General features: G+C 36.3%; 1 protein-coding gene and 2 pseudogenes across 2 annotated transcripts; 1 reads left to right on the forward strand and 2 right to left on the reverse strand.

Moving 5' to 3' along the window:
* Positions 1–35: 35 nt before the first annotated feature.
* On the reverse strand, positions 36–7,259 carry LOC113114590 (IGF-like family receptor 1; annotated as a pseudogene).
* Positions 6,987–12,357, forward strand: LOC113114937 (G protein-activated inward rectifier potassium channel 2-like; annotated as a pseudogene).
* On the reverse strand, positions 11,886–26,570 carry zbtb32 (zinc finger and BTB domain containing 32). Of its 2 annotated transcripts, none has more exons than XM_026282058.1 (5): positions 26,436–26,570; positions 21,942–22,937; positions 18,747–18,847; positions 13,377–13,550; positions 11,886–12,477 (listed from the first exon to the last, which is right to left on the reverse strand). In XM_026282058.1, exons 2-5 carry the CDS (start codon positions 22,862–22,864, stop codon positions 12,248–12,250), a joined length of 1,428 nt encoding a protein of 475 aa, XP_026137843.1. In that variant the 5' UTR covers positions 22,865–22,937; positions 26,436–26,570; the 3' UTR covers positions 11,886–12,247. The 2 variants fall into 2 exon arrangements, with proteins under 2 accessions (XP_026137843.1, XP_026137844.1); XM_026282059.1 differs by lacking the exon at positions 26,436–26,570 and adding an exon at positions 25,867–26,356.
* Between the last annotated feature and the right edge of the window lie 591 nt (positions 26,571–27,161).

Here is a 27,161-nt window from a genome sequence, read left to right on the forward strand (position 1 = left end):
AAAGTGTCATGCAGTTATAGGCTATAATCAACTAAATGTGTAACATACTAGTATGGAGCTGAAATGGTAGAACATTTGTGGGAAACCACAAAACATGTCTTGTATTTGATTCTAAATGATGGACTCCAGATGTTATCCATTGTATAAAGTGTACTGTTCACATCCTAGACCAGGGATCCTCAAATCTGGACCTTGAGATTGACTTTCCTGCAGAGTTTAGCTCTACACCTAATAAAACACACCTGAGCATGCTAACCAATGTCTTTGGGATCATTAGAAAATAGCAGGCAGGTGACTTTGATCAGGGTTGGAGCTAATCTCTGCAGCGCATTGGACCTCAAGGCAAGATTTGAGGAACCCTGTCCTGGACGGTCAATCTATGTACATTATTCAAGCACTGCATGCATCAACCACTGTTACTTAATACTGAACTTATATATAGGGGAAATTAAACAATCTTATAAGAAAGCCATTTCCAATTTGCCGATTTTGTATAATTGTGCACTACAATATGCAATTTTTAGAAATGCTAAGCATTAACCCTCACTGAGGCGTAAGCAGATCATACAAATTCACTTATGAGATCAACAATACAGTATAATAAGTAAATTACTGCTCTGTGTTCTTAAAATATTGCATGAATTCTTCTTATACACCTGCAGGAAGCTTCGCCAAAATCTCCACTGCATCGTTACGGCCGATAGCAGTTAGCAACTCAGCGAGGTGGCCGACTGTCCAGTCTGGGTTCTTGGTGACGACACCCTCCAAAACGGCAACAAGGGGGCTTTTGTGGTCCTTCATGGAATATGCATAATTTATCCAGGCAAAGGAAAAGGAGCACTGGGCAGCAAGGTGTCGAGTGTTCTTGGCACCAGAAATGTCAGGGTCTAATACCAACACAAGCTCCTCAAGAACATCCAAGTTGTTCAGCACCGTTTTTAGAGGTGCACCATGGACCTCAGGTGCTGTGAAAATATTTATGGCATTTTTTCACTTGGGAAATTACTGTAAAGGAGTTATTTGTAGGGTTATGTGTAACTCTTTTTCTTATACCCACCTAATAGGTGCGACAATCCAGTTGCGTGCTCGTTATGACCCTCGTTGATTATGTTGTATGAGATGGCCTGTTCATATCTGGTAATGCCCCTTTTGGACAGGCTTTCATGACTTGTTCCATCACAGCATTTTTTTAACTCTGCCGTTTTTAAAAAACAAGAGAAATTCATGTTGATATAGTTAATCTTGTGAGATTCATCTTGTTTCATTGTAGCACTCAAGAATTGTGTAAAAATACAAAATAAATGTAACGTTCATCACTTCCGTTGTACAAGCATTGACAGAGGATTGCAGAAATGGAGTTTCCAGAACTCAGATCTTGTTTTCTTAATGTCATTTAGCATTAAGATTAAAAGTCTTTAAAGAGCTAATTTTAAAGCGTTGGCTTAGTCTCACTGTCATAACAGGAAACATAAATATCTAGGCTATGAGACCTGCAGATTTCCTCCTTATTTCCTGCCTTGTTTGTTATTATGTTTGACTGACCTTTGTTGAAAGATTTAGTCCTCCTCCTGATGAACAGAAAGAGACAAACCAGCATAAAAGATGAAAAAATCCCAAAACATGCATAGATCCCTGAAAGATGGAAAATAAATTAGCCTTTTCATTTTCAAGCATTGCTTTCATGAAAAAATCAATTAAATTTAAAAACATATGCAGATACAAAACTATATTTAAATTGTAGTTATGTTTTCACAATATTACTGTTTTAACTGGACTTTTGTAACAGCATAAGAAACTTTTTTTTTTTTTTTTTTTTTTTTTTTTTTTTTTAGACTTCAAACTTTTGAACAGCATACCTATGTGGTAAACCAATGCAGAGATAAAGATTTAAGGATGATGAAATTAAGAAGAATACCTATGAAATGTGAACGAGACCCTTCAGTTGAACTTGGAGAGGGGTTCGGCATTAAGCTGTGTGTGCTTGGAATATAGTTTTCGGGGCTTGGGGAGGGGTCTGGAAAGATTTGAGGGCTTGGCGTTGGGCTTGAGCTGGCAACAGATCTTGTTATGAGGACAGTCGATTTCGCAGTCTACAAAAGAGTTTGCACTGTTAAAATAAAATGCTTTCCCCCCCTTTTTTGTTGAATGTTTAAGCTTATATCTTTCTGTCTTATATGAGAAAGCATTAAAGAGAGAGCTGACCCCAAGAAAAGCTTGAAAAGTTAGAACTACCGTTATTACTGTCATCCTTGTGGTCTGCGACGGTTGAGGGATACATTTTCCGTCAGAAAACTGCTCTCTGCAAAAACAAAATACACAAACGATTTAAAGCCTATATCAAGTAACACTTCCAGTAATGTCCATACATCGGAATAAAAGAGAAAAACGGGATTTAAAGCTCACTTTTTATATAGCCTAGTACAAATAGACTAGTGTGTCGTATATTGGCAGTCTTATCAAATTGAATAAACGCAAACCGCTCACTCGGACTGGCTTTCGGTTTTCAGGACTTAAATTAGCAATGTGTTAATTACGAAATTACACTTAAAAATTATAGTAGTAAAAGTAAATAAATAAAATTGAAAGTTAAACGTACCCTTGTTTACAGCAGATGGCATCAGAGTTTGTTTTGCACTCAGATGCAGTAAACTGTGGCGGAGGACAAGAGCGACACTTTTGGCATTTGACTAGAGACCCATCGTTAAATGTCCCGCTTCTGCATGCTCTGTAGGGTCTTAGTCTGCTGTTGCTCGTCGGACCACCCGCAGTTTTCAGAAAATTCGTAACCTGTCCTCAGAACAGAACAATGAAGTGTAAACGTGCATTTTTTTCTTACTAGTAGGCGACTACGTTTGGATACAGACAACGTTAACTTAAGGAATAAAACCGTTTCGATCAGTTTTTTCGATGTCTAACATCACTTTATTATAGGCATCACTTTATTTTGCACATTAAAAATTACCTATAAAGGTTCATTCAGGCAAATTCTGAAGTTTTTTCCAGTCTCTTCAATGGCAAAGAGTCCTAATTTATTTAAATTTGCCCTATGCATTCAAGTTATAGCCTACATATGGACTAAGACAATTATTATTTATCGAACACAGAATTCAAAACGTACCTTCTATGATTTTATATTTAGTCTCACAAAGCTCACAATTGTGCAGAGAAAGATTATAGAATTCCCCTTCTAAACAGATCTTTGAAGTCATTGCGGCTGATTTCGTTTAGTCCTTGACGTGGCTGCACTGAAGTCATGTCTTACAGACTGTGTGAAGTTCACCAGATGTGGGTTGGAGGGAAGGATTGGGTGGGTTGTAATTTTAAAGCAGTGACTAGGTCAGACTGTGCCGGATATGTGTGTGAGCCCATAGCCTACATTTCAGAAAGTGTTTGGCCAACTGAGATAAAATCACTCCCTGAGAATGTAGACAATTAGCCTACAATAACAATTATCTGTATTTCTCTTAACACAGCAACATAAAGTTAATAAAAATATATATATATAGATATGATTATTGTTTGTTTTAATCTATTTTAATTTAACCTTGGCCAAAATAGCTAGTAGTCCCATAGGCTAATTTCTTGATTTGATTGTTTTACTTTTTTGTGTGTTTTGATCAAACTTATTTATTTACTTTTTTTTATTATTAATTTTAATGCCAGTTAATCTACAAAATATTTGGTTGATTAATTAATTCATCTTTACATAGACAAGTTAAGGTTGTAATTCAGTGTAAATAATGCTGCATAAAAGCCAGACTTTATTATACCTGCTGTGACTGCCCCTCAGCCACTACTATTAAACCGTAGTGTAATTGCTGTGTGAATGCAACGATTCCATTAAACAGTCTGTGAAAACACTAACAGCTAAGTGTGTTTTGTCAAAACTCTAAATTCTGTGTCAAGATGTAATGCTTGCATGAAACACTAAATAATGCTAGCCCACCTGACCAGCCACTAGAATCAAGCTATAATATTGTTGTGTAAATGCATTTATGCCACCTCTGAGCAGCTATAAATTGGTGTAAAACTAGCATTATATTGCTCTGTGGCTGCTCAAATTTCAATGTAAAGATGCAATGGTGCATAAAAGCCAGACTTAATTATGCCTGCTTTGACCCACCTCGTCCCCTATATTAAAATATACAGTTTGAATAAATGTGCAAATGCATTTATGCCACCTCTGAGCAGCATTGAACAGTCTGTGTAAAGATACCTGTTGGCAATTTTACACTGCAAGGGTGGCATTTAATGTTACTCTGAGGTGGCATTAATGCATTTATACGGCAATTGTATACTTTGACAACAGATGTTGAAGTGGGACTGAGCAGGCATAATTTAGTCTAGCTTTTATGCGGCATTGTGCCTTTACACTGAATTTTGAGAACAGCGCACCCTTAACTTGACTTTATAAAGACACCTTTAGTTCTACTTCAGAAAGGGCTTCTGTGTCACCTTTGCAGTGTAAATTTGACAGAGAAAAGTTTACTGGAAGAAGCAATCCTGCTGAGCAGCTGATGAAAAAGCTATCTGACTGTTTTATTTAAGCCTGCACTTCTTTTGTTCATGCCCAGTTAATACATTTTCATATATATATATATATATATATATATATATATATATATATATATATATATATATATATATATATATATATAAACATTTTATACATTTAAGTGCTATTACAGTCATGTTACAGATGTCACAGATAAAAAGTAATGTAATTGTGACATCTCAATTTTCAGTTCATTTCCCACATTAAACATTTTGCAATTATGTCAATTTAAATGTGTTGTAATATCCTGTGTGTCATTCCAACAAAATAACAAGGTTTCCAAGGCTTGACTGAATCTTGAGACTACTTAAAGGGGTCATATGATGAAATTTCAAGCTTTCCGTTCTCTTTGGAGTGTCACAAGCATACAGTCTGGTCACAAGCTGTTTGTGGATAGCTAAGATCTCTAAAGTTGCAAAGATTAGTCCAAAAGTCAGAAGAGAAGGCATATTTTAATAGTTAAGGGAGACTGCAAATGTGATATTGATTTAATACAACAGTTCAGTAAACAAGTACTGCATGATTTTGCTCTATTAGCTCTCAGATTCTGTCAATTTTATTATGAAAGTCAAACAATAAATACTCATCCGCTTGACCAGGAACTTTGTGTAATCCGTATGGCCGTGAACATGGGCAGTCAATGTGCAACAAAGGTTCGCGAATTATACAAACGGTTTTATTCAAGGCCTGTAGTTTTGTGCTGTTTACGGTACCAACAAGCTACTTCTGCTACTTTTCTTAGCAGCAAGGCACGCAGTAATGACGGCGCTGCTTTACTTCCGTGTTTCACCGGATTTGTGTATAGTAACAGCTCAGCCTCTTCGCATCTCTTAAAGAAAACACAGCAGAGATTCATTCATTCAATGAATGTGCGTTTATGAACGAATAGTGATTCATGATTGCCCATCATAAAGACAGTAAGTCTCTTGCTTCATTCCTGAATGAATCAGCCGGTCGAACGAATCAGTTGAATTAATGATTCAGTGATAAAATCTGTTATTTGCTGCCATCTGCTGGCGGATTTAGTTAAATTTATAGCATATAATTTCAATGATTTAAATAATTTAATATTTCTGTACTTAATCTCCACATGAATGTATGAATTTGATGACACTCATGCCCCCTATGAGCCTCCTTAAATGTCTGAAAATGTACCTACAAACCACTTCTTCTGTGCACCCTCTGTAGTACAAATTAATTTTTTATTCATACTAATTTCATATGATTGGTAACTTATTTGTGTTATTCTACTTATTATTATATTGTTTTAAATATATATTTTAAAAAAGCTTATGAAAATACATTTTTGATTTTGACATGAAAATTATGCCATTACAGAGGTAAAAAGAAAATACCCCTGTAAGTCACTTTAGTCACAAATCACCTCGTATTAGGAAGCCAATTTTCTTTTATAATCAGAATTTTTAATTATTGAATTATTAGTGATCAGAAGGTGCTCCTTAATTGTTTTAATTGGGTTAGGGTTAACAAGCGCTCCTTAAAACCCATTCTAAAATCAGACATTGCATTACCATGTAAATGGTTCATCAATATCATGTTACAAAATGTTTTCAGTCATGAATTATAAAAATTTAGGTTTGTAACATGCACATTCAAGTCTATCTTCAAAAATGGAGTGACAGTTAAGGGGTTAATGAGGTAAGAGTAGATCCATGTGTAACAGTATTGATTTGTCCATTAGTTCTTAAAGAGACAGCAGCCTAAATAAACCTCCTGCTGTCTTTCAATATACGGTGAAGACATAAATTTATTTGTTCTTATTTTATTATGTACTATTTACTTGTCTTTTTTAGTTAAAATAAATTCAGTTCTGAGTGCACGTGATTCTTGGGTCCATGGGGAATTGTCCTGCCACCACAGCTGGAACAAATCCTAGGAAACACTGCATACATTTAATAAAATTAGAAAAATGCCATTACAAAGGTAAAAAGAAAATGCCCCTGTAAATCACTTTGAGTCAAATGTTAGGAAGGCAAATTTTTTTATCAGAATTTTTTGATTATTGATCAGAAGGTGAAGGACAAGGGCTCCTGTTCTGAAACTTGGTGTGTGACAGTTATGGCTGTGGAATGGGGTTTGGCTGAGTTTTTTGCAGTGTAGAGTAGCACTTGTTGTTTGTCATTTCTCTGATCACAAATTGCAGACATGGTTTTGTATGCGGCACGAAATGCAGCATCAGTATTTATGTCCCCACTGGATGCAACAAATTCTCGTTTGGAATGGCTTTTATTGGTTTTGTCTTATCGCAGTATGGTAAGGGGAGTAACATCTCTGTCACACGCTTGAGGTATTCGGCCAATCACAAAGACCTGGAAAGCTGGCCAATCAGCATACACCTGGCTATTTAGAACAATGAGCTTTGTAAAAATAATGCGTTTCAGAAAGGCGGGGCATAGAGGAGACACAATATTGTACAGTATGTGAAATTTTTTTTTTGTTTTTTTAACCTTATACTGCATAAACGCATTTCACTACACCAAATATATATATTTATCTTTTTTAGCAATGTCAAATGACCCCTTTAAACTCCAGTGCAATGATAAAATTTGCTACAGCGACATTTACCATATGGTTTTGCTAAATGTTGACATTTATGTCATCTACATGTTCATTTCCAAATTCTCTCTAAAAGAGATAATCAATCTGATTCAACAAATGGAAACTTACCTCCATTGCCAGACATAAGGGTTTATGCCAAACCAGACCTCCAAACCAAGTGTATCCATTAGGCGCCACAGGACCACCACAGATTTGCTCTACAGCCCTCAGCGAGTGCACATGTACGGCTAGGGACCCAGTATCTGCGCCATTACCAAGGCTGAGCTGGCGCTAATGAGCCGTTACTCTTTACGTGAGCCAAATGTTCTTCAATGTTGCCACTATGCTCTTAGCGTTCCCAACATGACAAACCCATGCACAAGTCTCTGTGCAGCAGTCCATCCCACAGTGCTCTTTGCATACCTATACCGGACGTAGACTGCAAAGTTAAAGCACACAAAAAGCTAATAGAGAGAGAGAAAACAAAGAATTCTGCTTGCCAACCAGAGCTTCGTGAACAATGCCATTTCATATCCAAAGATGGAAAGTGTAGGATAGACTTGGCACATATGGCTAAGAGAGAATGGTTCCTGGTTGACATTTTCATTTCTTTTGTGGACCTTCAGTATAAATTTATTTCTTTTCCTGTTTATGATATGCTACTCATTCACCTGGTTTATTTTCACAAGGCTTTACACGCTGAATGCATTCTTGCATGGAGATCTTGAAGTTCCTGGTAACGCTGATGTGTGCTACCCAATATTTACATTTATGCATTTAGCAGACGCTTTTATCCAAAATGACTTGCAGTGCATTCAGGCTACACATTATTTTACAGTATGTGTGTTCCCTGGGAATTGAACCCACAACTTTTTGCGCTGCTAACGCAATGCTCTACCAATGAGCCACAGGAACACTATAATATAATAATATCTGTAATATAGACGGATCTGTGTTAGCATTGATCTTTTTGGTAGAAACTCAGAGGACTTTTGGCAATGGTGCTCGCATGGTGTCGCCACGCTGCTACGAAGATGGTTTTTTAGTCATGGCGCAGTGCATTGTGGGATCCATGATTGACGTCCTTATGGTGGGCTGCATGTTCCTCAAAATTTTACATCCTAAGAAGTTCGAAGAAACACTTCTTTTCAACCGGATGTGTGTTGTGGCCAACCGTGATGACGGTCTTCGCCTTATTTTCCATCTCTGCGATCTGCAAGAGAGACACATGGTCAATGTGTCAAATGCCAAATTCAAATGCTAAACTTATGAAGTTGATGCAAAGCTCATCAAGTCTTTGCAGATGTCAGAGGGGGAATTTCTCCCGCTTGAGCAGTCTGAGATCAACTTGGGCTATGAGAGATGCTCTGACCATCTGTTCCGGAGCTACAGGTCATTTAACACATTATCAATTCCAGCAGTCTCTTTTTTGGGAGATTTTTGGGATCATTGTCATCTTGGAGGGAACAGTGGAAGCAACAGATGTGTTCATAATCATAGCCCTCTTCACTCTCTTTATCTATTGACCTAGTGACCCAAATGTCAAAATGACAAGCCAATATGGCAATTGAAGAACTATGATTACATCAAAACACACACACATTTATTATTATTATTTTTTTTTAACTATTTAACTTTTACTAAGTTTGGACTGTTGAGGAGTGGGAGTAACCAAGTAAATTATATACAATACAGAAAAAACTAACAATAAATAAATGGAATTACACTACAAAAAAATAAATAAAATAAAAATAAAAAAACAGTTTGCCGCATAAATTAATCTTACAAAGTCCTATCTAGAACTTACATGTTTGTAAAGCATTTTGGGTGTACAGCAATACACAATAAAGTGCTAGCCTTTATAAAAGCTTAAATCATTAATTCATATTTGGGTTAGTTGTAAACAAGTATTGATTGTACTAAATAGTAGTAAACATTTTAATATTAATATTATTATTGATATTTTTAGGATTAAAAAATAGGATTAGTTCGCCCAATTTGAACAATTATGTCATTAATAACTTACCCTCATGTTGTTCCAAACCAGTAAGACCTCATTTTATTTTTGGAACACAGTTTAAGATATTTTAGATTTAGTCCGAGAGCTCTCAGTCCCTCCATTGAAGCTGTGTGTACAGTATACTGTCCATGTCCAGAAAGGTATGAAAAACATCATCAAAGAAGTCCATGTGACATCAGAGGGTCCGTTGGAATTTTTTGAAGCATCGAAAATACATTTTGGTCCAAAAATGACGCCATTACGTCGAGGGCAAAAGAACCGGTGAACCATTTTCTTCAACCGGTTTATTGAATTGAACTGTCAGAAAGGACTACTGGTGATCTGAAAACCGATGCAACCGGTTCTTGACTCGTGAAGGAGTCATTATCTGGCTCGGCTCGGTGTTCATCTCTCTCCTCACAGCAGTTCAGTCAGTGTACCAGTCCCTCCAGAAAAACACAGATTTTTTTTTTGTGATTGTTGTGGGCAAAAATCCTTGATTTCGCGGCACATTTTCTTAAAAATTGTGATGGAATATGCGTGATATTTTTGCAATTTTATGCTATGAAATTGCGTGAACTTGCAAAAACTGCGGAGAAAAAAGGTGATTCCCTCACACATATCCCTGAACTAAGTACATTTCTGCAGTATACCGTACACACAGCTTCAATGGAGGGACTGAGAGCTCTCTGACTAAATCTAAAATATCTTAAACTGTGTTCTGAAGATAAATGGAGGTCTTACTGGTTTGGAACGACATGAGGGTGAGTTATTAATGACATAATTTTTATTTTTGGGTGAACTATCCCTTTAAATATCTAATATTTATATTTTATTTCAGTTAGCCTACCGAATTTAAAATGTTTTGTTTTATTCAACAACACTAACTACAGTAAGGAAAAAGGGAAACAACCTTGAGAAAATGAAAGAATGAAATTTGGAGTGATATGTGCTAAAACATCATTTCAGTAATATTACAATGGCAAAAACCTTATTATTTCACAAATACACACACACACACACACACACACACACATATATACACAACAATATAACCTGGACACGGTTTCGTGAGATTCTTTTACATTACAGAATTACACACCGATTTAAACTAATGTGGAAGAACAGCGTCAGTTTTAGACGAATGCGATTTGTTTTACACCATAGCGCCATCTTGTGGTCAAAGTTAAAGTTAGTTTTTCACTTTAACAAGACATGACACTTTCTCAGGTCGTTTGACAACTTAGTTTTGACATGAATGATATTCCAAACAAAGAGCTCCTACATCAAGACGGAGATCTACTGGGGAGCCCGTTTGGTTTTTAGCCGTGCTTGACACTGGAGAAAGGGGCGTTTCGAGTCGATCTGAGAGGCTTCCACAGCACACATCCGGTGCCTCTTCCGCCGGGCAGAAAGAGCAGCCTCACCCACAGACCCCACAAGTTGCACTGGAGCTCCAGGAATCTCTGAAAAGCAGTGTTAATTGGACATTGGGTGGGTACGACCAAGTAGACGACATTGCGAAACCAACAGGAGCACGTAACGTTACATTGACTATCCGCAACATCCAGGAGGAGCGAGTGTCGGAAATCAACGAATGCGAATATATCTAGTTATTTGAGTGCGATAAAGACGGTCCCCTTTCTCAGCGCTTCAGGTTCCGGAAGTATTGTTCCCATTATTATATGTATTCTTTAGGCATTTTCCAAAAATCTCAAAACGCCTAAATAATTCTTAATATAGAGAGTGGATCAGTTATGTCACTTACTTTTTGACAGTGCGCCATCATCACTGCAGAAGGCTGTTCGCCTCCTCCCTCGCAATTCGTGTTTCTGTGGTAACGGTGACTTTTGGAATACGAACATTAAAATCGGAACAGATTTCAAAACACAACACATTTTAAAACATTGTAAGTGGACAAAGAGGAAAACGGAACGTCATAAACTAAATTAAACCGTGCACTAAAGATACACAAAACCTTGTTTGATAGGAGAGACATGACAAATGGAAAACAATGCAATCAGCTCAAATAAAAATATCGAAAATGTTTAATATCCTCCGACTATATGGAATCATAGTCTGAAACAATAAATACATTTTACACGAAAACAATTGTTTCAGTCCATTTTATTACCACTGAAAGCATATCTCATACTGTTGGAGTGTTATTGCTCAAGCTAGGATATCTTTGCCACTCTGTTGCAAAATCTTTGGTTATTCCTGATGTACAGAGGTTCAGTAAACTATAATTAAGAATCAATGCAGTGTTGTACACTTACATTTAGTCACTCAACAGACACTTTTATCCAGAGCAACTTGCAAATGAGGACAATGGAAGCGATCAGTATTAACAAAAGCTGTAATGCTGTAATGTTTAGGCATCTGACTGCATCACACATTCAACCCCAGCGTCAGTTTACTCCCCGCAAATCATCGGTTTGGACAGGTTTGAGAACCACTGGGTTATTTGACCTGTATGCCAGCCTCTGCTGGTAGATGGCAGAGCTACACCCTTAAACATATTTTCACTGTTGATGCCAATTGGAAAGGTCTATTCTGTCTTATTGTTACTTTACTACATATGCTTTTCTTAAAACCTTAAAACCTTATTTCATAATTGCTGTAAATGGAAATGTTTTGTCAAAGACATAAATGCATATCTTTTTCATATTTCATTTACTGCTAAAACAATTAATTCATCCATTTATACAGAATATGCTGTCACATACCGAAGCTAATTGCTGTTCTGTATGCATTAGAACAGACACTGACTATTTTGACCATAATGCTTTTATTAAAAGATTGTGTACAGTGTGTAAATAGATCACATAGTGAGCGCTTAGATAAATGGTACAGATTTGACCAGCTCAATAAATAAACAAACAAATATTTTTTATGCTATTGTGATGGTATTTCACAGAGAAAGTTATAAGCATTAGCAAAGTACAGTCTGCTTCATCTTCATCACCCAACTAGACGTCTTTAAAGAACAAAAATCAGCTGGCATAAATGTCCTTTGTGTGTATATTAAATATATTATAATATTTGAATAATGGCTTCAAAATAGATTAATAAAAGTATGAAACATAACAAATCTTCAATTTTCCATATCTACATGCTTTATCGCGCAGGGCTCAGGTGTGGCAGGTGTACAGGTACGTGCTGCTCAGGCTCCAGTCTGGAGGGAAGTCCTGCGTGGGGTGGTTCTTCAGGTGTTTCTGCATGGCTGCCAGGCTGCTACAGAACTCCAGACACATGGTGCACTGGTAAGGAGTGGCGCCACCGTGAGTACGCAGATGCTTGATCATAGCCGAATAGTCACGTGAACGCTGGCCACACAGCCGACACTCGAATGGTTTCTCACCTGGAAGAGAGACGAGGAGAAAACTGAGCTGAAGGTTTCATCATGATTTGCCAGAATCCCTAATCAAATTTGTAATCAGTGCAGTTATTGTAAGTAAAACTATTTGGAAAATGGTAAATGGATATATAAAATATACTGTAAATATCATAAAATATTAAACATTTATGAAATTATTAAAATGAGAAAACTTGTGTGTATATATATATATATATATATATATATACACACACACAGCTGATAGATAGACAAAGCTGTGTGTTTAGATGTAAACTGAAACTAAAAAGAAAAAAATGGAGAAATATAAAATAAATAACAAAATATTAAATAAAATATAAATATTAAACTTTAAAAAATTGAAAATTTTCCTAATTCATGGTCATTACAAAAAAAAAGACAAAGCCATGTGTGAAGGACTTATTTAAACTAATATATATATATATATATATATATATATATATATATATATATATATATATATATATATATAAATAATATACATACACACACAGTTTTTGTAAATAAAATAAAAAAAAGTATTTTATTTCAGCTGGATGCAATTATTAATACAATTACAAAACAAAACAAACTTATTAAAACTTAAAACAACTACAACAAAAAACATACAAAATATGCAAAAAAATAAAATAATCTATAATAGTATCTCAGCGGTACTAAAGTAACACTAATTGAGATTGCAGATCTAATCTTGTTGCAGTGAAATACAATGTAGAGTTTCTTAGAAAGTGAAATCTTTATCTAAATGAGTGGTGTGTGATCCTGCTTCTATAGCGCCACCTTTCAGCAGAGACCTGAACCAGGTCTTCATGATCGCTAGAATCTCCCAGGCTGGATATAAACACTGAAGGAAGGTGGCTCATGGGTATAAAGGTTGGTTGTACCTGTGTGGACCCGGTGATGTGTGTCCAGCTGGTGTTTAAGGCTGAACCTCTTGCTACACTGTTTGCACTGGTAAGGCTTCTCTCCTCCAACACCCCTCCTGAGTGAGCGCAGAGATCGCCTGTCCCGTCCGCCTCGGCCGCAGAACTTACACCTCAGCGCCATTTCCTCAGAACCTGCCCACGGGTGATGAGAGAACTGTAAGTGAAAACTGGCGGCCTATAAATAGACATATTCTCTGTTATCACTGGATCTTTCTAATGCAGTTTCATTTCAGAATAAAACCACAGACAAAGAGGTTTAAACTGCCAAATGCGGCTCCGTTGCTCAGTTTACGGATAATGTTTAGAGTCCTTTTAAAGGTATAGTTCATCCAAAAAAAAAAAAGTGAAAACTCCAGTGAAAAAGTCCATTCCCTTTTGTCCTCTCACATCAAACTTGACCAACATATTTGCTGTTCTGGATTTGATTGAGCTGTACATATTTCTCTCCTGATTCAGATGACATTAATTAGCAATATATGGATAGAGGACTTTTATTTCAGCCTGAAGATGCTAAAAGTTTCTTAATGATGAATGTATCACACAAATGCAGCTTTTCGCTTCACAGAACATAATTCACTGGGATAAGTTGTGGATTATTTTGTTGTTTTTATCAGTTGTTTGACTCTCATTCTGATGGCACCCATTCACTGCAGAGGATCCATTGGTGAGCAAGTGATGTAATTGATAAATTTCTCTAAATCTGTTCATATGAACAAATACAAACTCACCTACATCTTGTAGAGGAGCACATTTTAATTTTCTGGTAAACTATTCCTTTTTGTGAAGTCACAGATACATTTTTTTATTTCCTTTTGAAACTTACCTAAATTTTAAAATGCATGCTTTTTAAATAAGTTGTTTATTTCCGTTATAACAATAAGTTCTCAAATAACCTTAAATGGTATCTCTTGCAATGAACCTGTGACATAAATAGTGACCTTTTGACTAAAACTGTAAAACACATCTTGGTCACCGTGCTTCAGCCCAAAAGTGGAGCTGTGCTTCACAAGAACGCAGGGATATTTTAGGTGTGATGCTGGTCAGCTCTTTGGCCCCTCATATCTGCACAGATGTGTTTAAATTAGTTTAAGTGTTGTCTAATGCACTGCTGGTGACAATTGTTCCATTCGCTAAAACACCAGTTAACCAAGTGTGAAAGTGAAAGGAGACTTATAGCGTTATCTAATTATTAATCTAAAAAGCTCTTTACAATACAGTTCCATTTAATTATAATAATAATAATAATAATTCCTTAAATTTGTTATATGAGTTAATTAACAGTAAAGCTGTATTATCAAAATTACATTAACAAAGATGACAAAATACTGTAGAAAATATCTTGCTCATTGTAAAGTGTGACCAAAAAATTTCATTTTGTTTATTACAGAATACAGAAAAGTGCACCTAAAACGTGTGATAGTACAAATATAAACCAAAGTCTAAAAGCATGAGTAAAACTGATTTATTAGAATATTTCATAAAATTAATCTTTTTTACTTTGCTTTGGTGACCGCAGCTTTTGTGCTGCATGATTATTAGCATGTCGAGCATCTTGTGTGTTTCTCTGGATGCAAAGAAATTTGACTTTTATGCAAATGTATTTTTTTGCACAAAGTTAATTTTCCTTTGTGCCACTTTTTAAATGACTTGAGAAGGAGACCACAATTTTATCATTGCATACATATCTATGTGGTCATTTTCAGCCGGTGTACATGTGTGCATGATGTTCGGCAGACACTGATTAAATGGTTTGCAGCTGGTAACAAAAATGTCGCACAAGTTTCTTACAAAAAAAAAAAAAAAGTCTAAAGTTGAAATTATTAAGAATAGTGTATGGCCTTTAGTGCTTTTGTACATTTTATAGGTGTTTATTATTCACATAATAAATTCTTTGTTTAAAACGTTTAACATAACATTTCTATTCTTTTCCTAATTTAAATACAACAGATTTTAAATGTGGACCCAGTGATACAAGATTCCAGTTGCTTATATCCTTGCACAGTTAAACAATGTACATCAAAATATACATTAATATCCTAACATAGTTAAACAATGATCATTAATGTTATAAACTGAATAAATGAAGATTGAGGGACATAAAATATGTATTCTGACTTGAGGAAACTAGTTAAAAATACCCGCTTAAGACGTTTTCAGAGAAATGACTGCTTGTTAAAGAATACTAATCAGAAAGATCAAATTTTTTTTGCTGGTAAATATCGAGTTCTGTTAAAATGATAAAGCACCTTATGCTTATTTTCTATTAACTGCAAAAGGGGTAGATAAAAGTGATTTATGGTCAAAAATAAAGTTATATCTGAGCTTTGGTAGTGCGCAGCCGAGGGGCCCAATTTTAGATAAATACATCCTGTGGCAACTCTTTCTTGGTGTGCGGCCTAGTTTATAGCTGCCCCATTCCACACACACACACACACACACACACATACATGCATACACCACATCCTCTCCTGTACAGCTCAAAATGTGAAAAAAAACATGGTTAACACTTTCTGTCTTTATTTTTGTGAAGACCTCGCTTGTGACAATCATATGGACACTTACAAGGTTGTGTAAGCTTATACTTCTGAGCTCGGTGAAACGCAAAAAACGCAAAAACACAAAAGTCATGTGTGAAACAAAGGCAAACATATGGGCCCACGTCTGACATTGTATTCACACATATCTGAACACCCACACATTCCCACCTACCCCACACTCTCTCTCTCACACACACACACACACACACACACACACACACACACACACACACACACACACACACACACACACACACACACACACACACTAACTCAGGATGCAGCACAGTAACATAAAACTGCTGCAGAAACCTGCGCCTTTACAGCACAAGTTTGCTGTTCGAAAAGGTGGCATTGAACATTCTTATAACTGAGGATGTAAGTTGTTTGCTGCATTTTTATAAAACCAAAATCTATAAAGCACAAACTGTGCATGCAGCTGGAAACTAAAAATTACTTTAAAAATGACTTCAGTTGGCATAACCTATATGAACCTAATGGTGTCATGTTGAATGAGTCATATGCCATCGCACTTTTAGATTGTCGCAAACATTTTCATCAAAGTTGAAGAAAATATTCATCTTATATTTCAGAATATAAAACAAATATGGTTGAAACACTGTTAATGCCATACAACACTTCTATTTTGTTTATTTAGAGACTTTTAATTATTAGACAATTTTATGACCTTATAATAACTACATGAGAGACTACATGAAATATGCTTAATAAAAAAAAAAAAAGGCCACCACAGTTAAAGAATTAGTCCACTCAAAACCATACTCATCATCAGGCCATCGATGGTTAATTCAGTTTTACGAGTTTGTTTCTTCATATGAACAAATTTGGAGAAATTTTGTATTATATCACTTGCTCACTAATGGATCCTCTGCAGTGAATGAGTGCCGTCAGAATGAGTCTCTGATAAAAACATCACAATATTTCACAAGTAATCTACATCAAATAAGTTTTACCTCTTAAACTGCCACTAGTAAACTTGTATTTGTAACAAAAGTCCATAATCCAAGTCTATCCACTGTTGTCCTCTCACATTAAAATCAACTGACCTTATTTTAGACTCTTTTCACTCATGAACAGTGCTTGCGAATGAATCTGTGCATATTTCTGTCCTGAATGGATTTTATACTTGTAAAATCAGTATTATATATTAAGGACTTGTATTTTAGCAATGGAATGGATTAGTGAGCATTACTTGTGGATTAATGTGATGGTTTTTATATCAGATGTTTGGACTCTCATTCTGACGGCACCCATTCACTGCTGAGGATCCACTGGTGAGCCAGTGCTGTAATGCTATATTTCTCAATTTGTTATAATGAAGAACAAACTCAAATTACAAAGATAACATCTCATAATAATGTGTTACTATCATTCTCACCCCAAAATGCTCAGTCGCGCAGATGCTTGCACACACATAAAAAGCACTCTAACCCCAATTTGGATGAAAAAAGAACAAGTCAACACTTCTGTTTTGGTACTGTATATAAACCACCATGAAGCACAGAGCTGATCGACCGCAGGACTGTGCTGATGCACCACGATTCAGAAGCCACAGTTTTCTCTCGCGCACAGCTTTACACCCCAGTTTAGCAGGTAAGGGGTCATTTGCTTATGTATTTATGCCCTGTGAACATTATGTGAACTAGGACAAAGCACAACCACCACTGGGACTACACAGTAACCCCTAAAAAGTATTTGAACACTAGATGAACTTACAATGCAGAAATGTTTTTGCTTTAGATGCCAAGCAGCATTTGCACTGCAGGAGCGTTTCTCAGAACTAACTTCACTTTCGTTAACTGGTGTCACTTAATCTGAAGTATGAAGTCATTTCCTTCAGGTTCACACATATGGCCTAGAACAATATTCATAAGTATAAGTTCGCTGCATTAATGTTTGACAATCAGAAAGCATCTGAAATCTTTGTAGGTGTACATTTAATCCTGAACATTACATTAATTTGAAGAGTGCACCTGTGAATAAATGCATCAGAACTAAATACATTTACAAAGCGCCAATGACATTCACATTCAAGTCTATTTTAGTGCTGGGTGCAAGCATTAATTATGAAATATCCAAAGCAACTTTAAATTGCGTTGGAAGTATAGATTTAAAAGTCACACATTCCCTGGGATTCAAAATCATGACCTTTGTCTACTGAGCTATAAGGAATGCTAAAAAGGATAACGTAAACATAATAATAAATATGAAAAATAAAGTATCAAATAATATTTATTTTTCCTTTGCATTTTAACTCTGGTTTACGTTTGTTACCTAATCTTTCTAATAAACCCGGAGAAGATTTATAACAGATTGGCTATGTTCCTCTATTGTAAGTCAAGATGGATACTGTGTCTAATGCATGAATACACTGCGTAAAAAAAAAAAAATTTGATGGGAAATTTTGGCTCGGTATTGTTTTGGAAAAATTTCAAAGGAATCAAACTGATCAACTGTACTTTTATTGATGCATGAACAAATTTAGCATTTTTTCCACTTTCTAGTATCCTTTTTATTACCGCAGGCAGCGGAAGAGCGGTAACGGCCACCATCTTTCAGCTCTTTGAGAGATACACAACATTTACATCCTGTTGCAGGCATCCATTCTTCTGATCTACGTAAAAAGAAGGTGCATCCCAGACCAAATCTGCAACTCTGCCATGCATTTTGTGTTTCTGCAAGCTTTTGTATGATTGTATAGATGCCGCCTTTATTCTAGACAGATAAGAGTGTCTAGACACATTTTTTGTGTACTTGTACAACATATTACCTGAGGTTGATGACCCAGTCATTGGCCTCCAGGGGTTTTCCAGTGCCGGTTTACCGCAGTGTCTGCAGCATATCTCCCTCTCCTCTTGAACCTTTGGCTTCCTGTGGAAAATGTCGTCATGTTAGCGCCCATTCAAAGATGTCCATATTTTCCATGCGTAACTTGCATAGACAATTGCATTTAGGACTTTATCGATCATCAACAAATATGTTCAAACGTCATTGCGTTTTTCGCTGGTGTTTTATATATACATATATTTTTTTTATAAACCACTTGTTGATCTAGTCAGTTAACACCTGCAGGTTCAGCTGCCCTTTTAGAGCTGCATTTCCACACATTCTAGTGAGTTGGCTAGACCACAGCTAATTCAGACCAGCAGGTAAAGGTCAGTGAGAAACCCACACGCTCTCAGGTGTTACTGCTGATAGACTCAGTGTGTTATCACATTTGTGTCATTATTTAGAAGAAAGGGCACTAGTACTATTTCAGTTGTAAAACACACATCAGAGTTTTTTAATATACAATCTTGCAAACCTTTTAATGTAAATGCTTCAATCTAAATAATTTAAATTAGATGAATGCACAAATGCTTAGATATGACTTTCCGCCCAGACTTTTTAATCCAATTTTTTGGTCCGTATTGTGAAGGAAAAGCAGTTTACAAAAGTTTATAAGATCTTCTTAAATTCTTTGAAATGCATCCCAGGATGCACCTGATGGTTCAGCGTCTAAAAATACTGAGAAATGAGTAGTAGTGACGTTTTTTAGAGAAAATATACGAACAAACATTGATATATGGCACGCCGTAGCCCAACGCAAAGCAACAAACAAGCTATTCAAACTTGTCAAATCCGTTTTATCAAATGTTTAAGGAACTCAATTTAGACTAACATCACCTCCTTCTGTCTACGACCAAAAACTGTAGGAACAAAGGTTTTGTGTTCAGGTAGCAGGAAACAGTGCAAGCAGACAATGGTTTCCTCTGCCGGAGTCATGAAGCCTGCAGCACATCTACAGTGTGAAGGAAAGCTCATGCGACTCGAGTATTTAGAATCAAAATAATATTAATATTATGCTCTACCAAATGTATTACATTTGTCTAACAGGCTCTCATAAATTTCACATTATTTTAACCATGAAATGTGATATAATTTAGTCTAAAGTTGTGTGTGGGTGGCTTGTACTGTTTCCCTGTGTTAAGAAAAACGGTGTCTGCTCTCAGATGTTTCATTTCAGCATTGATTGAGCAAAAGAAGCCTAGAGATCTCTGTCTCGATGGGGCACCTGTTTGTGTGTTTGTAGCAAATTAGGGAGTGGAACAGAGTTTGGCTAATAATGAGACTGAAATAGAACATCCTGCTCTGAAGGTGGAGATGACTGACTTTCATGTTTACTGTTTGTAAAGTCGGGGACAAATGGGGGGCTCCCCTCAGTTTTGGCCTTGATAGTAATTGCTGTGTTCCAAAACACTCCACCAACATATCCAGTATTTACAGCACATGGTGCTTCTGTGCTTTTTTTTTTACAGATTTAAACACTTCAAATTTACACTAATAAAAATATATATACTCAAATTATTTAAATGAGTGACTTACAGATCTTTATGAGCATAAGCACATCTATAGGTCACACGATTACATTTTATATTCAATTCAATTGTATATTATATTAAATATTTATTATTAATTTCCCCCCAAATGTTTCATTACAATGATGACATAATTGTATTTATTGCATAATTACAGTTATTCCACTGCAGTGGAACTGCAGACCGTTATTAGTTCCCCTCATTTTAATGGAGCCTGTAGAAAGATAATTCTTGTAGGTGGAAAAGGGGGCTGGTTGGGGAAAATGTGTCTGTTGGAAAGTACAGAAAGAAAAGTGTATCACCTAAATCACATTCATAGACACACATACAAATGCAAGCATAGCCACCAGCCGTCAAAAGTCTGTCACGCATGACCGACTTTGTTTCTCAACTTAAAAACGATGTTCTAAAATAGTTTTGTAGATTAATAAAATTCTTGCACTGTTTGTACAACTATTTTTTCAACAAATTTGAAAAAAGAAAGAAAATTAAAAAGGTAAAAATTGTAATAATAAAAAAAAAAACTTGCTTGGCACTACAGTATATTACACAAAGAATATTTTATTGAAGTAAAATATTTTAGAGAACATGATTTTCCATTTTAAATATAAAATCAGGATAAAAGTAAAAAATGTTCCCCGTTTTTCATAGACTGCGTGGCCTCAGTTCCAAAATCGAATCATTTAAATTAGGCAAGCCTTACTATCTTGGTCTGTACAGACGAAGCCAAAAGTTTGAGAATACTTTAAATTGAATATATAAAACACCTTATAAAATAGCTCACTACTTTTCATAGTAGCAAACCATTATTATGTTTGCACTTTTAAATATTAAAATGATCAAATATTTAGTGAAGGGTGATATTAACTGATGCAAAAAAAAAAAAAAAAAAAACACTTCAAAGGTAAGTCAGAATTTTGCGGTGTTTGCTTTTGGTTATGACTGTAAATGTGTTGTTGCATTCGGTAAAAAACAAGTTTACCAGGCTAATGGTGTTCCGCTGACATTAGCTGACTATAATGTGGCTTCCTGTTTAAAATATCGTTATAAAAAAATGTGATTTTCTTTCACTATGCTGACTACACCCAGATGTCTTATAACCTTGGACTTCTCCTTGAAAAAAAAAAAGATGGATGAGTGGCATCTGAAGCTCTACGTCTAAATATATATAATAGCCTGTAATTTATTGAAAATTCAATGTAAAATTTTTAGGTATGCAGAGAGCCCAAAAGTTATTTGAACACTTAAAGGGAATTAACTTCCTTCTTTTGTCACCTTCATGTTGTTGCAAGCCTGAATTACTTTTTCTTTTGCAGATGATCTTTTGAAGAATGTTCATCAAACTGTTTTGTTTTTGAATGATTTCCATTGTATTGACATTAAACATAGACACATTTGTCAAAAATCCTCTATTGTTTTGGGCATACTATCCCCTTATAAGTGTATGACCTATAAAATGTTCAAACCGCCCTATTAAAAAAAAAAAAAATCCTTTTAAATTGTGCTTGTGCTGTCTTGTCTTTAAAATCAGTTCCACAGGATTTGATAAATTATCTAATCCAATAACATTCATACACTGTAAGTGTCATCTGCGTGTCGTTTCTTACCTCTCTTGATCATCTGACATGGACCCCGTTAAAGCTGCACTGATAGAGGCGTTCTTTCCTTTCAGACCAGGAACGAAGGGACGGTCTTGAGTCAGCGGAGAAGAGTGTATGAGAGGGTGATAGGGGTGAATCAACCCCGTGTAACCCATAAGTGAGGAGGAGACCTGTGGCTGGAGCGAATGGTGGAGGATGGGGTACATGGGTGTGGGGTAGGGATATGCTCGAAGGGAGTGGAAGGTCATGATTTCTCTACAGTTTAACAACATGCTCCTAGACGTGCTGACCGGCGGCCAGCAGAGGCGAGGGCTTGGAGACGGAGAGCTGGAGGAGATGATGGTGTCTCTGGAGAATATGGGAGGCACAGGAGACACGGGAGAACAGCTCTTCTTTTGTGCATCTTGGACCGGCCTCTTGGTGGAATAACGTTCTTCTTCTAAAGAGCAATCAAGGTGGTCTCCATCCAAATTGTGGCTATTTTTAGGCAACTGAGTGTCCTTGTGTGCTTTGTCAACTTGGAGGGAATTTTTTACTTTTGTGTCTGTCTTAGTTGGGGATTCTGGATCTCTAAGTTGTGCTTGACATTGTTCTACCAAAGACTCCACTTCTAGGTACTCAGCGCCCCTCAGCAGCTCCTCAAGATCATCTTTGGGCACCTCCAGCGATTCACTGTACACGTAATCTAGGATTTGCTTGAAGGTGTGGGAAGAGACTCTGTCTATAATGCAGCAGTACCCTGATCCTGGGCTGTGCTGGTTTGTTAGCTGACGCTTGAGACGTTTGCTTGCCAGCGCTAGTATCAGAGCGTGGGCTTTAAATGAAAGGCCCTCCACGGTGAGAAGCGTGTCACAAAGGGTTCCGGCCTGGCGGAGCTGCTCCGTCTGATGTAGAAATGGCACGTGGTGAGGGTTATGAATGCGGATCATCTTCGAAGGGCGAAAGGTGCAGCTGAACTGAGATGATCAGGTTTGATGTCGAGATGAGAAATCTCATGTCAGCCTTTAGATGGGGGAAAAACAGAGGGTAAGTTTGTCATGGGACAATGAGGAATAATAGTCGACATGTATGAGAAGATGAAGAGAGAGAAAACTATTTAGAAAATGTGAAAATCTAAATTAATCTCCCAGGAAATTATAAAATATACAAATTATTGGATTACATAAATTGCAAATTTTGTGTAATGTGATATATGATTTAAAAACACAAAAAAAATTATCAATTCATTACAGTTATTTGTATTGACAATTAAGTCACAAACGTTAAGCACAAATGGTAATATATATATATATATATATATAAATATATATATAAAATGTAGACAATAATATCCATCTCTGATTATATTTTAATTGCTTATCTTTTTATTTTCTTATTGACTAGCCAGGTTGATTGGCTATTGTTTATTCATTCTTCAATTTATGTATGCATGTGGTTTAGGTAAAAAAAAAAAAAGAGTTTTATAGGCCTGTAATTTTCCAGAACTCAAATCACCTATTCTTGTCTGCTCATTTGATGACACATACGTTGAGATATCAATCTCTAGACGTCTTAACAGTGATGAACAAGATGATCAATCTTAACCAGTCTTTTTACATGCATCCGAAGACTGATCAAACTGTTCATCGTTCAGCTGTTTTAAGATAAAAAAGATCGCGTAACTTTCAGACAGACAGATAGACCGAAAGAAAGACTGAAACATAGATAAGCCCGAAGAGGTAAATACACTTTGCAATATAAGCCGTTTGACTTAATTTCAGAGATTGTGAAAGACATATTCAGAACAATTGACAAGGTTTTTTCCTAAACTCATCAGAGTCCCAACACCTCTAACCTACTTTCATACATCAGGCAGACAATCTTATTCACAAAATGAAACTCTAAGCGATGTTTAATCATTTCTATCTCACAATACATTCAACCGTGAACTGGAATTGCATTGTCTGCGTATGGCACAAAGTGGAGGCGGACATGTCTGGTCATGTCAGGCGGCAAGGGGCCTTTCGCATTTTGCATCACCTTTTGAAATTTTGTTGTGGAGCTTTTGCGATGAAGCCACAGACCTCTTCAGAATGTGAAACTCTGACTAATGCCGGTACGCTGAGACTCGTAAGAGTTCAAGTTTGTTTGATCAACAACAACAGTATCAAAGCCATACAGTAGGTCGGTTTAGATATGCATCTACTGTAGTAGCAGTGTGATGTGGTGTCTGGTGAAGCGTTTGATTACAGTACATGTCAGCTGCATTCTAATTCCTCACAATTGCGCAGAAAGTGATGCGGACTTTATGGGGAAAAACACTTTTGATACACGATCTGGAAATGCGTGCAAAAGAATGACACTCCAAATTAGAAACACGATCATCCTGGAATATGAAATTGCCGTCAGCAAAGAGATGTGCAAGATTCAAGACGCAAGTGTCGGCGCTGTATGTTTTGTTGTCGATCTGACGAAAGCGCAAACGAGAAAGTCGAAGAGTATCAAATGCCTGCAAAAACGTATGCTGATACAATCACTCCCCCTCAGCGAGGACGCAATGGTGACGGATTGTGTGGAACACACTGTACTGAGATGACGGTGCTTGATGTTCTAATTACTAGAATTGATGCTAAACTGGTTAAAAGTGAGAGACACACACACACATACGCAAGCAGCAAAGCATGAAAAAACAACCGAAACAACTCAATGTTAATATTGTGAGCCATTATTCCAAACAGGTGTGTGCAGATACTTCACTTTCATAACTGCCCAAATTAACTGTTGAGAATGTACGCACTCATAGTGCAGTTTGCATTTCACAACTTTTGTGATCAACAACTAGGAAACAAGATAGAATAGTTTACCCAAAAATGTAAATGCTGTTGTCATTTACTCATGGCGTACCGCATCTTTATGTCTCCTTCACAAATGAAGATCGTTGAAGGACACTGGTGTCAAAACACGTTGAACTACATTGGCTTTCATTGTGCGGATGTACAATGTACAAGACATTTTGTTTGGAACAACATGAGTTTTTTTATTATTTATTTTAGGTGATCTATCCATTTAAAGCTGAATATACTCGGCTGCCAACAAAATAGACTTATTCTCCTTTGCACCTTTATTTGCAGCATTAGCTTGGGTGTGTGTACCTTTTTTCAGAAAAAATCCAGATGAGTCATGTATTATACAGTATTATACTCTTATATTAAAAGTCTAGTGTGTCATAAATATAAGTGAGTCATATTACTGTACTTAATCTAGACTACACCAAAGATGAAGCTTAGAATACAGTAGGTCATTTATTAATCCTTAAACATGCAAACATGAATATCATATTGCCAAAGCTATCAACATAAATGCATCTCTTGTTCTTGTTTTTGCTTTGAAGACGTCGCTGAAAATTCAAGAATCAAAGCCTAAAAATATTCTCAAAAATGATATAATTATGTACTGTATGTTTATGTTTATGCATATTGTATAAGCTATGCTAAAGATATTATAAATTCTCAATCTAAAATAGCCTTAAAAAATAAATATTAATTAACCATTTCATGCATTATTGCATTTTTCTGTATTTTCTACAGCTATCGTTAACACAGTCAATCCAGCAACGTAAAAAAAACCAGTGCTCGATTGTTGTTCTGTTTATGACAACTGTAAATTAGCAACGCTAAATGATATGCAAACTGAAACACCAAGAATTTACTAAAAGTGTTGCAATTTTTAAAAAAAATGTTTTACAGTACGCCAAACAATGCACGTCGCAATGAACGATACCTCATCAGTTCCTATTTTTTCTTCACCCATTTCTTTTAAATCCCTGGTGCAGCTGAATTCTCATTTGAGTGTGAGAATAAGAAGAATGAAACCGAGGAAGATGTGCTGTAATTGCTAATTTTGACTGAAATGACTAGAAATTCTGCAATTGTGCAATGAGTGATCGACTTACCTGCCTTGCAGGCCTGTGAATGTCTGAATCTGAAACGCAGGTTAACCTTTGTCCCATTACCATTTCGAACCCTTTCCTTCGTTATACGAAACTATAGTACATCAGATGTCAAAGCAACTAGGCCTATCCAACAACAGGCATTACCTACCCCTGGTCACAACAGTCTGTAAGTGCTATCAACAAAAATCTCACGCATTAGTAAAAAAAAGGAAATTATAGACTATGTAACAGTCACTCAAATAGAGGTGATAACTTCAGAAATCTGCAATAGTGCAATGCTCAGGCCCACATGAAGAGACATTGCGAGAAAGAGGCCCATGAGTAACAGGGGAAAACCTGTATGCAGTGACACATCCTCTCCGGGCCTGCAGTCAGAAAAGACCTCAACACACAAAATCAGACACTTGCACGGATGCTTTTGTAATCAAAAGATGTTTTTTCTGATAGAGAAAGCACGGCACCTATTGATGGGGGAGGATGTAGAGAGACAGCAGACAAGATGCGAAATGGCAAGATAACACTAAAAGGTGGAGAAGAAGAGCCTGACTGACAAACTTTCAAAGACATACCTATGCGATCAAGGTAGAGGCTGTGTCCTGCCGCGAGCAAGTCAACAGAGACGGATTAACATGCATCGCGACCTCAGCCAGAGGTGTCATCGACCAGTGGAAGCCTACATGTGGGTGAGATCAAGCAAGGCCACCTCTAAACTCAAACCAGCCCCTCCCCTTTACACTTCAGACATCTCTGATTGGTCTTATTTTGCTTGGTCTTATTGGTCTTATTCTCTTGATAGCAGCAGAAATAAGACCTGTCAAGCTCAGAAAGTTGATTGATTATGATATTTCCAAGAAAAATAATTTTGTTTTGATTATTTTCATAAGAAATAAATAGTAGAAAAGCACCTGTGATCATGACAAAAATCACAATACACATTTTTAATGATAAAATGTGAAATTTATGAACGATTTCTTAGTGAAAATTGTACCAAAGTAAATACTATACCCTTTTTTCCCATAGTAATATTCACAAATTTACATGTCCATCTAATTCTAAAATTCTTAATTTATAACTGGAGTTAGATAAGCAACTGCTTATATGCTTTGGTGTTTTTGAACAGATAAATAAGCTTCTAAACTTTTATCTAGGACAGAATAGTGGAAACATTATGTGTTTCTACTATTTGCTAATAGCCTACTTTAGTAAATGTGTTTTGTGTGTGTGTGTGCCAGTTTTTTATGCACCTGCCCACATTTGTTCCAATAATCACAAAATATCATGTTATGGAAAACAGC

Source organism: Carassius auratus, chromosome 15 (genome assembly GCF_003368295.1).
Source record: "Carassius auratus strain Wakin chromosome 15, ASM336829v1, whole genome shotgun sequence".
Lineage (NCBI taxonomy): Eukaryota > Metazoa > Chordata > Actinopteri > Cypriniformes > Cyprinidae > Carassius > Carassius auratus.